Source organism: Tigriopus californicus, chromosome 6 (assembly GCF_007210705.1).
Source record: "Tigriopus californicus strain San Diego chromosome 6, Tcal_SD_v2.1, whole genome shotgun sequence".
Classification (NCBI taxonomy): Eukaryota; Metazoa; Arthropoda; class Copepoda; order Harpacticoida; family Harpacticidae; genus Tigriopus; species Tigriopus californicus.
Window position 1 is genome coordinate 14,912,299 of NC_081445.1, and position 12,501 is coordinate 14,924,799.

General features: G+C 40.9%; 1 protein-coding gene across 2 annotated transcripts; it reads right to left on the bottom strand.

Moving 5' to 3' along the window:
- Positions 1-358: 358 nt before the first annotated feature.
- LOC131882321 (uncharacterized) lies at positions 359-12,129 on the bottom strand. Of its 2 annotated transcripts, none has more exons than XM_059229435.1 (5): positions 11,887-12,129; positions 4,345-4,891; positions 3,683-4,100; positions 2,526-2,730; positions 359-965 (listed from the first exon to the last, which is right to left on the bottom strand). In XM_059229435.1, exons 2-5 carry the CDS (start codon positions 4,877-4,879, stop codon positions 855-857), a joined length of 1,269 nt encoding a protein of 422 aa, XP_059085418.1. In that variant the 5' UTR covers positions 4,880-4,891; positions 11,887-12,129; the 3' UTR covers positions 359-854. The 2 variants fall into 2 exon arrangements, with proteins under 2 accessions (XP_059085418.1, XP_059085416.1); XM_059229433.1 differs by lacking the exon at positions 11,887-12,129 and adding an exon at positions 11,060-11,319.
- Between the last annotated feature and the right edge of the window lie 372 nt (positions 12,130-12,501).

The following is a 12,501-nucleotide window of genomic DNA, read 5'->3' on the forward strand; positions in this document are numbered from 1 at the left end:
CCTTTTTGCAGTTGCTTTGACATAAGACCGGAGTAAATTTTGGTTTAAATTTGTTGTCAATTGTAACTTTTAAGTATAATAATTAAAAGTCTGTTGAACACATGTTGAGGAAACTACACTTGCATACGAAACACACGCAATTCATAAATTATTCACTATGTTTTTGAAATGTTTGTTCTTATTTGTTTGGGTTCATTAATATACTAACTTTAGTTAAAAAACACTAGTTTGATTGGGAGTTTGCTCAAATGCCAGGACTTATAACCATTGCTGAAAGACAAAATCGAAATAATAGCTTTTGAACAGTGTTGTGGATACATTCGTGAGTTCTAGAAGCAAAAATGTAAAAAAACGGACATCATTAGCAATATTTGTATTTGGTTTTCATATAAGTATATCTTATTCATTTTGTGCGTTCACAATAATATACATGCTTCGGACAGAATAATGCTAACAGGAACAACTGAATTTGAAGAAAAGAGCCGAACGCATGAGTGGCTTAATCACTTTGGCCTGAATTTTCTTTCTAAAAATCCAGGAAAGATCTGACTCGTAATCTTTCGATTCTCCTCGTTCTCGTTGGCATAGGGCAAGCACTACATTCTTAGTAAAAGGCCTTACTAAGAGCCGGAGGCAAGGTGGACTTTAGATCTGACAAATGGAGTGCAATAGCATACAAAGTAGAGACACTGTACTGGTAAACGTTATTCCGAAACTGTACAATTTGATGGCCACCCACCCAAAATGGGCCAAAGGCGACTTAGCCGTATTTGCCTCATTTTGGACCGGGGAATAGAGCTAGTAATATCACAATTGGAGCTGGGTGGGATGGAGACATGAAGCGACGGATTTGTTCACAATTTCATGACCAATTCCGACAAGAGATGAGGATAATTGTGCTCCACATTCAAGGAAGGCAGCTCAACCGATCGATCTCCGCTGGATATCGACATTATCCGTATCACCTGAAAACCAGGAAGACCAGAAAATGAATACTCTCTTTGAATCAAATCACATTTGACATTGGATCGTGATCTAAGGCCTGATATTGATCTCCAATAACCAAAGTGCTTGAGGTTGGGTTGATAAAATTGAACGGCATTCCGCGGACAAACAAATTTGGAGAGTCTAAACCTCTCTCTCACTTGATCAAAGCGGTTAAAAGACCTTTTCAAATTTGTAAAGAAAAACCCAGGCTCATCTTGGCATTGCTCTGGCTCTCAAAAACACGGGGAAAGTTTGGATTTGATTTTTTAAGGAATTATGAGCTCAGATTCAAAACTAACACACTTTTTTTAACAGACATTTTAAAAGTTGCAATTTTCAAAAACCTATTTGACGGAATTTTGGAAGACACCCAATCCAATCAGTAATTGACTGCAAACTTCAGTGTGATCAATTTATCAACATCTGAGTAGTATGGGAATTGATGGTCCAGTTTTCATGCATTTTAACTTGAAAATGCTCAGGTTATATCTAAACACAAATTCCCTGAAGACTTATTTACAGGGTGAACGAGATTAAGTGTTACAAACAAAAGCTTGTAGGTATTACCTCTTTGATAGTTGCTCTAGTAACAATAGGTTTTGGATTTAGGATCTTCAAAACTCTCTTTTAGTATTAAAATAGTTGTCAAATTGGCCGCTCTTATGTACTGAAAACATAATAGATACTGAAAGCACGTACGGCAAGCCCCAAAACTGGCGAGCTCAGTATACTGACTTTTGACAAATTCTGTCACTAATGGCCTTGCTGGTCAAGACAGATAACGAGTTTTGGCTGTTTAAAATGATTTTGTCCTCTCATACTGTTCAATTGTTTGTTTGATGAAAATACAATTAAGTTTTGTTAAGATAGATATAAAAATATCCAGTCTTGAGTGCCCGACATGAGGCATAGTAATTACTTGCCTCCATAGTACGAACGAAAGTTGAAATGCAACAACTTTTGCTATGGTTTTATTAATGTTAAAAAAATGTTGTTGGCATTCGGGCACCAATTTTAAAAGTAAACGGTTCAACTTTATAAGCATTGTAACAAAAGCAAATTCTACAACACAAAATAAAACGCCACCCTGCAGATTTCGAATATCACCAAATTAAATAAATATATTGTCCTTCCTTAATCTCAAAATACCCCAAAATGTTATTCAACATCGCAAACCCATCTAAATATGCAAGCTTTTTGAAAATCATCGTGAAACTTTTAACACTTTACAGAATTAAACAATCAATGAAGATTTCAAGATATTGAATGAGATCTCCAAGATGCGCTTTCTCCTCAGATTCAATCAGGTCTTCAGAAAAAGCCTAAATCTCTGAAACTATCTATTGCCTGTGCATTCTTCGGAATTCGAGTGAACACGTAAACCAGGGTTTAGAAAATTGAGTAGATATTTTCATGTTTGACATCAAGCAACACTACATCCCAAATTTTGTTCAAGCAAGTATTGTCCTGATTAGTGTCAAAATTGACTTGGGCTTAGTCAAAACAAATCGCATGTACTTGCACTAGAGACAACTTACTTGTGTTCCTTGAGATCCTTTGAAAGCCGTTGAAGAAGTGGATCCATTGGATCCGGGACCTGATGAAGAATGGTGGGAACTCGCTCCTCGATCAGGAAGAAGGGGCAAGATGGATTCCACATTGACACTGTTCAGGCACGGGTCGTCCTCCCGAGCCACTTTGGCCAAGGGCACGTGAGAACCATTGGTGGTCGACTTTTTGGGCCTGAAAGGTGAAGCCAATCAAGCTTTAGGTTCTCGTGTGGATCTGATATGCGAAGATCATTCTTGAAATTAGTAACCAAATAATAGAATAGATCATGAGTGAGATGTCATTTGCTCTTTGGATGAATTTCATGTTTGGTGCATTGGATCTCTATGGAAAGGCCTTGTGTGTGGATGTCATGGCAGAATTGAAAAAAGGTACCACCCATGAAGTTAAAATCGATAATGGGCCAAGCCAATAAATGAATATCCCACATGAAGCCAGCGTTAGAGGCGGAATAGATTGTTAACAAGCCAAGTGTTGGTTGCCTATGAGTTTCACAAATATGATCCATTACGTAGATAGGATTGCACCCTTGGCAAGAGGACTTGCTTGCAATAGCGTGTTATCAAACAATTTGTCACTTTCATTGCGTAATCAAGCGGCCTTTGGAAGTGAAGGCACAATTTCCGATTGGAAATTGTTGATGAATTTTGATTGAACATGAGCAAGACTGGCAATGACCTTATGTTGTAATAATCAGCAAATGCCTCGTTATCGTGAGAAATATTGCTGGTAGCTTAACACTCTTATCACTCATCATCAAGGTTGTTCTTTGGATGTCAATGCTTTTCTATAGAATTGAACAAATTTCAATAGAAATTAATTGAAAATTATAAAGTAACTTCAAAAAATATGTCTTATTATCAATGCAACAAAATATTAGCAGAAAAAATTACAATCATGCAGTTCTTTGAAGTCATTGATTGGCAACTGAAAAGGGCTCTGCATCAATAAAGGTTCTCAAACCCTCACCCATTCCAGGATCCAGAGTCTTTATATATAATACTTATCTTGAATTGGTCTAAAATTCCCCCTTGAAGCAAATACCAAAAATGAGCTAAGATCAAACACTTTTGGAGGCTAACAATTGCACAAGCAATAGAGGCGCATCTACGAGCATCCATCCCACCTTCCCCTTCGGACCACGTGAATTCTCCGCTGGGTTTCTTCTTCCTCAACCGAGTTGAACAACGAGAACAGAAGATCCGTGTTGGCAGCTGAAATGACACGCTCTCCGCGCTTCAAAGAGGAGGATGTGGATGACGCCATTGGACTGTTTGGTAACCCTGTTGGCGCCCCGGGCGCTCCTTCTTGACTGGTAGAAGAGACATAGTCCCGAGGCGTAAAACTGTTAGCACTAGAAGGACTGTTCATGGCAAAGAACCCGTGGGTCACCTCCTCCACTGGCGTCATGTCCCCCATGTCGTCCCCTCCTAAGGGTAGAGGAGGCAATGCGGCACAAACTATGCCCGGTGGCTGAGGATTGGCGTTGTTGGGCTGTTGCCAAAACGATTGCGGCAACGCCCTCTGTTTCATGGGCAACGGTTCTGGAGAAGAGAGAAAATGAGAAGTGAAATTTGGAGCAAGTTTCCTGGAACAACCGATCGCATGTCGGGAACCAGTTAGTAACAGTTTCAGACGGTATTCAAAGCTGGTTTTGCGACCACAAAATTTCCCCCGCTTCCAGCGCTTTCCTTGAGTTGTGACCGGATGTGGTCGCTTTCTTGAACGTAAGACGGCAGATTTCCAGATTGGAACCACGTGGAAGCAGGAAAGAAAGTCATTGCTTACCTTTTCGAGATTTTTGTCGGGTAGGTAGGATGGCCACGCCCTCGATCTTTTTCTTCCCCAGAACACCTCCACTTCCTAGGGCATCGGCTCCCTTAAAATCCGCACTTAGAAGTCCTTTCTTCTTCTTCACCACCACACCCCCGGATGAGGTGAACGCGTGCCGAGAGAGCACTGAGTTGGATCTCGTCACACCCACTGCCGAAGAACCACTCCCATTTCTTTGTGTCCCACCACCCTTCTCAGAACCACACGTAATCTCGTGGGCGTGGTGATCAAATCCCGGAGGTCGGATATAAATCGGTCCAGACGCCGTCGAGGAGCCGCCTGGACTGGAAACCGAGTCATAGTCCAGGATTTCGTTGTCCTCCGAGGCACTCGGGGTTCGCTCCGAGGAGCCACATGAAGCCCTCAAATCCGAGATCGAGTCCGTCGACTCGACCAGGATGTCCAGGTCATCATCGTGTTCCGGGTCACTCTCGACCAGATCCACCCCGAGCGATGGACTCTTCCGTTTACCGCTCCCTTGGGCGCTCATTTTGAACGAGGCCTAGAAGTAAGGGAGACACGGGAACTTATTATTACTTTTTCGTGATTCTGATCCTTCAAGAACAAATGGGCATACATTTGATACACATGACATTACTGGATCATTTGTTGGCATGATTGTAATGCGACATCTAAAGCGTATCAAGAGCAGATGGAACGAGGAGTATGGTGGCAAAAAAAACAATCATTCTTGCATCAATCTTTAAGCTCAGTGACACTCGCGCTCTCAAGCGAAGTAAAGAAGTAAATGGCAAAGTTTACCGGCACTTGGCGAAAATGGTGCGAAAATCGATAACAGGTCTCCTATCCAGCTTATTTCGAGGTCTCAATATTCTCATGCAAGCCTTGTCACGTCAAGTTGGTTCGTTTTCTATTCACATATCCCATGGGACCGGTGTATAAGAAGAGGTCATTCCTCCAATTTCCGCCAGAACGAGTCATCATTTTGACTCATGTTTAATCAATAATCGAGAAACTGGGACATCCGTGGAAATTGGATTATCCTTTTTTGCAATAGCATACGTTCCATCTGAAAGCTCGTTCTCTGGTTGCATCATTAAGGAATCAAACAGACCTCATTATCATTCAGATCTGCTCATCTGTTCCTTATTTTTCCGTTTGTTGAGGACGAATCACACTCCACGTATTCTTTGGCGTCTCGTTAAGAAGGACCTTGATTGGAATTGATGACTCAGAGGCCCATTTCACCTTGGCTCAAAGGTGGGCATTAGTCATTCTACTCGAAAGTTAGTCACCTTGTGGTGACCTCATCTTCTCGGTTGAGTAGTTCATTCAGCCCTTATCACAAAATAAAGAACTTAAAAATTCCCCTTTGAATCTAATTTATGATTTGGAAAACATTTCATTTACCAGTTCCATCGGTCTTAGTACCTCATTCGATTACTTCCGGCTATGAATTCTTCCCAAGCAAGATCGATCGTACTTTCTAGTGAGCTAGATTTCGACGGTTAGGATGACAACTGGAGTTGCCCATGTATGATTGCATTGCCTCCCACCATCAATAGGTGTTCCCTCGCCATGAATTGTGAATTGGGAGGGGGCCCTCCTTTTATTCAGTGCTCAAAACGGCTACAACTTGGTCGGCCTTTCATACGCAGCCTTCGAAAGTGATTCATTAGTGCGTCCACGGGTGAACATTTGATTGGACTGCCGACCCTCTGGATGGGTTCCCATCACCAAGGTGAAGAACCGGGACTACACACTCCAACCCTCGACTTTCAATACCAACAACAACGTGACGGGTCGTGAACTTGATCGATATTATTCGGACTGACTACTCTCTTTAGCAAGTCCAGTGTCTTATTTACTTCACGAGTCCAACCAACCGTGAATACCAAAAAAAAAGAAAGCCAAAGCACAAAGAGAGAGGGAGAGACGTCTGTTTTCCAAGGGGGAAAACTTTAATTGCGAGGACGAGAGCAAACGTTGTCTTGGAGAGGCAAATATTGTGGAACAAGCCGGGATTTCCCGGATATACGTAGTACACTAGATGCGCGTGCACCAGGACTAAAGAACTCGATAGTCTCAAGGAGCACGAATCCATGGGATCAAAGCTCCGTTTGCATGTTCAAAAACGATCTATAAATCAGGAGAGGAGAAGAAGAGGGCTTAGTGTTCAAAGAACATCACGCATAGAGAGGGCTTCGACAACTTCAATTCTAGCCCTAATTTCCAAACCAGTTTTTCTTCCAGGGATGAACATGTACTTGAGCTCAAGTGGAACATTTGTCTTATTATGTGAACCAAGGACTGGAAAGGATTTAATTCCAGCTAGGATGGTCTTTCCGTGATTGAATTCAATCATCCTGCCCAATGAAGCATAGTACAGAGGAAAGGAAGTAGGTGCATCAAGCTGGGATAAATGTCTTCTAAATATCATTCAGATTGAGGAATTTTCCGGAGCTCTGACTTTGGGTAATGAAAAAGAGCAATGCTGTGACATGAAGGCTGTCACAAATCTAAGTTGGATGTTTTCTATGGAGAGAGCATGTGTGGAGAGCTCAAAGAGTGCATGAGAAACATCAATATGACTCGAGAATTTTCAATATCGACAAAAGCGCTAAAACGACGGGAAGGACAATCACTACAATGATGATGATGATGATCATGATAATGGTGAGAGTGGTCCAAATTAATGACGAGTGTTCACTCATATCTGTTTCAATCCTTTTAAAATGAACCCTTGCTGACGGTACACACACTGACTACGTGTTTTAGTTTTCAGCTCAGTGGCAGGTTTTTGTCCAAATTTTTGTCCTCTCAAAACTCAGTGCATACTAAAACACAAAATGAATAAGTTAGCACACTACTGTGGTGTGTTGATACGACATGAGGACTAAACCTTTCATGGTGTGCCCTTCACAGCTTTGAGCTTTCATGTCAAATAACTTCTGAACCATACGATAAAAATAAGGTTCAAGGTCGCCTTTAGTTTTTTAAGGATTGAATAATGTCATGACCGATGGAAAGAGGAAATCACAAATCTTATTGAAGCTAACATAATTGAGTTTCAATGCTAATCGGGCAAACAAACAAATACTTGATAGGAGTACTTGTAACACTGAGTTTTGAAAATATCTCTGTGAAGAGTCAAAAGATCACGGAATATAAATTTGTAATACTTACTTGATAATGGCTGTTGTCAGTTAGTGTAGGCATATTCTAGAATGCTTTGTCTAACTAAGGGGGTAAAATTGATCGAGGAGTTACAATTTTCAATCTATTTTAAAGGCGAAAGATTTGCAGTGAATTATTTTTATCGATTAAGGTCGTTGTCCGTTGTTTTGAAGGGGTTATTTTATTGTTGTGATTAATGTGAGATTCAGGCTTAGTTAAAACATTGTCCACCCACTTTTGAAGGTTGTCCATATGTTACATTCGTTTTCGGAATCAATCCCAAGAACGAACAATAAAATCACCAGAATTGTTTCATTCAGGTTGTTGACTCCTTGAAAGCATCAAAGCCATTTTCAATTTCCCACTCGCTTCATAAAGCACCTGCTCAATTATTGCCCGCATAGGAAGAAAAAGTGGAGCAACTTTTATCTGACAATGATTGCACTGGGAGAAACACTTGTTTTAATGAAAAATTGATCAGAATAGACAAATCTTTGCCTCGTTGTAAATTTCGGATGTTCATGCATCTGAGCCAGGATTGAGAAAACATTAAAAACTATTTTCGACTACCGGGCGGAAAATGGTGACATAAAGATGGCAATTTTTTTCACAATTGATCGATAAGAGGTTTTGAATAATAAAAAAAATTAAAAGCTATTTTCGACCACAGGATAAAAAAAGGGCAACATAAAAATTGGCAAAAACTCTTTCATAATTGATCGATAAGGTGTTTTGAATAATATAAAAAAATTAAAAGCCATTTTCGACCACAGAAGTGGCAGCTTCATAATCGGCTTTAGCCATCCCTGGTTCAAAATATGTCTGTTTTCTTCTCCCGTAACACACAGTGCAATGATTCAATGGCAATAATCCACGATATCAATTCCGAGTTACGGAAGGGCTTTTATGCTTCATATTCCTTTACGATCTTCAAGTTTTATAGTCCATTGGCCGGAGGTTTGACTTCCTTTGTCGTAGCCCGAAAAACGGATCTTAATTTGAACCCCGTAATTAATCGTCAAGTCGACTCGACACGTTGGGCATTTCATGTATAAAAATAAAGATATTTGGAGGTCAAAAACATGAAAGAGCATTGGAGCTCAAAACGAAGAAGGGAGAGATGATCACACTGACAGAGTAACAATATTTTTGTCCACCAAAAAGTAGAGTTGGTGATAATTAATGCATCTTTTCAGATTAAAAAAAAGCCATTTAACTGGTTTGATCATTATCCCTCATGGAATAAGAGGCTTGTATGTCGGAGGAGAGTAAATTGCTTATTGACAAGGGCATCATTTTTTCTTCCCAATCTTTCCGGCCCCACAATACAGGGTAGGGAGCTATTAGTGGTGCACGGTTTCAATCAAAAAATGGATAGTTTGGGAACATTCCAATGGTTCTTCGAAGGTTTGTGACAGAGCAATCGAAATGTTTACGATTGTATGACGTCACAAATCGGGTGTAAAATTAGCATGCGTTTTCACAGAAAGGTGGATCGTGCCAAAACAAAATGACCACCTGTTTGTTCATTCAAATTACAAAGGCCACATTGGGTTTCTCGTTCAATCGATCCGGTTGTACGTACATATGCCTGATTATTATCAAATAAGAGAGGTATTCATTGATCGGAACTTATCTTAGGGTCTAAGGCATGATAACGCCGACCCCTGTATAGTCGAGTTTTTATTAACAATCCGGGTGAGTGACAGCTGGATCTTTTATAGCGCGCTACGAGCGAAGAACGAGCCCTCATAAAAATGTTCAGAGAAAGTACACAGGGCATTGAAACAGGAAGTTTTTGTACTACTGGCTTCTGTTCGATCTCTTTGTGAAGGAGGAAAGCTCCTTCTGACCTTACTGTTTGATGATGACGTAACACGAAATCAATTGAAAATCTGCTTGAGACGGGTTTCTATTGACCTTTCAAAAAGCTCATTAACATAATGAATGCCAAAAAAGGCTTTACATTTAAGTATTCAGGACGTCTTTACATTGAGCTCAAATTAATTTAATCTTTAACAACTTTGGCCAGGCTCCAGCAATGATAAAAATACCGGATTGAACTAGACCAAGGATAATTAATTCGTTGGAAATACATTCGTCTTTTTTTTAAATATAAAGCGTCCAAATTGAGTCTCAGGGCGATAGAACAAGCAAACTAAGTTGGCAAGTAAAGTTCGTCTATTGTTAAGACATGACTTTTTAAGATTAAAACAATTCGGGTTTAACGCTCAGATCTAATAATTCCTCGATCCTCTTGAAGAATATCAAACTGATGGAGGAATGGGATCGGATGATAGCGGCTTTGAAGGCCGTAGATATAGTATATAGCTTATTCATAATATATTTATATTAAGCACAGGAGGGAGTTCTAACTGTAATTGCTTGAAAATGGGGCAGTCATAAATAGCTCGCATTTTCTGGGCATATCGACATATTGAGACTCATCATATATCTGCGTAGGCTTCTATTTCAAATATGCCACATGATATTTCAAATCTCTGAGCAAATTGGAAATTTTGCAAAACTTGAAGAAATTACTTGACTTTCTTGAATCATTTCATAAAAAATATTTAACTATAATCTAACTTCATATCATTTGTGACAGCTTCAAACAGTGTAATCAAAGTGAGTTCTTTTATTTCCTCCGATTTCTCATTCCAAAAGGCAGACTTCAAATGGTCGACCTTTGAAACTCTGGAAGCCCGAGCGAGGAAAAAAATGCTAAAGGCCGTAAAGGATCATCATCATTGCTTGGGAAGCTTGGGACGCAACAGTCCCCAACTTATTTCCCACCATGACAATAAGTGCAATTGCCCCGCACCAATATCTTTTGGGAAACCAAGTTCGATTTGTATTGTTGAAGGATAGCAACGTGGACAATTGCATTGGGTTATTCGAAAAACAAGAGGGTCACCACGAAAAAGTTGGCGCGGATCAATCTCAAAACCCAAGCACTTCAAAGAGCAGCCCTTGATCATTACGTGGAATTGTTTCAGTCAACGGGTTTTCGTGACCTCAAAATGATTGGCAGGTGTGGAAATTGGGCGCTGACTTGGATATTGAAGCAGGAAATGGAACGTCCATTTAGAACCAAATCAATTTGTGTTCAAAAACAAAGGGTTTTAACTCGATACCTGCTATTTTGATAAGGGCCTCCGTAGAGACCCGATACACCACGTGGCACATTTACCCAACCGCAATATGCACCCCTGTTTTCCTCTTTGATTGAACAATATGTAGAACAATGAAAATCCCTGACAATAAGGCCAAGCGAGTCAGTTCGGATTATCCAAGGATGTTGAGATTTTGCTGTTCAAATCGAGACATTTCTGGCTAAAAAGGCCCATGACAGTTTTGTGGTCTCAATGAATGAATGTCTCATTGTAATCCATAGTATATAGCTATGAATGAATAAAAAAACCTATTGGCTTTAACTGTGCGTCACCTTGTTATGAATCATCAAGGTCTTGTAATAGAACCCAAGCCAGGATAGTACTCGTCGATGGTTATGGATAGATGGACTTCTTACCTATGACATTGGGATTAGTGCACCTCCAAGGCCAGCATATGCAAACCGGTTCAATGACTCTGACACCTCACTTCCACGTCACGCTTCACCTCCAACTTTTTTTTTTGCCAATGCTCAATGGTTCACTTGTCCCGAATGCATCACTGGTCTAGTCGGGCACGTTCTTAGAAGGCTTGAAACCCACTAATACACTTCTGTCCCGAGTGTTCCCTGTACAATATTAGTAATAGTAGTTTGGCGGGACTCCCTCCTCCACCACCTCCTCCTCCTTCTCCTCCCCCTCCTCCTCCTCCTTCTCCTCCTCATGGGACACGTTGTCGTCTTGTGGTTCTACTCCTTCGCCCCCTTCAATCCAAACTTGGACCACCCGTGGACTGGGCCGGTGTTTGAGAGTGCAGGAGTCGGGATGTCTTGAAAGCCAACACCACCACCACCACCACCACCTTCACCTCCACCGCCAATACCTACTTCACTTGCACCGACCTCCAGCCTTCGTCGCTTTCTGGCGAGAATTGGACCACTTTCCAAGTTCATAAAGATTACAAGTGTAATCTTGTTTCATGAATATCATAAACCCTAATTTGTGCCTGATCACTTTTGGGTTTCCCATATGTTCTTACTTAGAATGAAATGTGTTTTAATGAGACATTTTTGATCAGATCCCAGGGAATCACGACATCGACATCCTCTTCTCTATCTCCCAATTTGCTCGTGACCACCGATCTTTTTTTCGGAGTAAACGTTTTCTCTCGTAATAGTTGGTACAAGCGTAATTTACCCGGTGAGAGAAAGTTTACCTGTGCCAGAGCAATAAGGCCGCTTGTTACCTGTCCTCGTCACTCGTTGGTTCGTCATCTTGATGACTGTATTTTCTTGACGCGGGTGGTTGGTGGGCTTGGAGCGAAGTCAGAGGGCCCGAGGGACACACCAAAAACGAGGGTGATTATTTCACCTGCCTGAATGAAAAAGGTGGTTCACTCACTCCGACGACACAGGTATGATGGAGATTCTCATCGTTATTTTTCCAGCTTTCTTGCACTCGACGAAGCTCAAACCAATGGTTGGTCGACGGAAAGCCTATAGATAAATGTGTGGGCATGCATGTGTGTGTGTCTACCTGGATGGTGGTGGTGGTGGTGTGTGTATGTGTGTGTGTGTGTTACCTTATTACTTGTTTATGTTTGATAGGACTAATCCCTCAGACTCATTGCAAATACGATATTCTTTTGGTCTGTCCCAACGGATCTCAGCTCAGTATTTAGTTTGAAGGACGCCAGATTTGGTGGGTCAGTCCAAAAGCAACTGGAGGAAATGGAATGTTCCAGTTTTGGTAGTGCTTTTTCAAATCGTTGAACTTGGTTTCATGGGTTTCATTCACCCGACAAATTTGTTCTGGTGTTCGACAACATGGTGTTATTGCGAATAATCAGAACCGAGTAGGT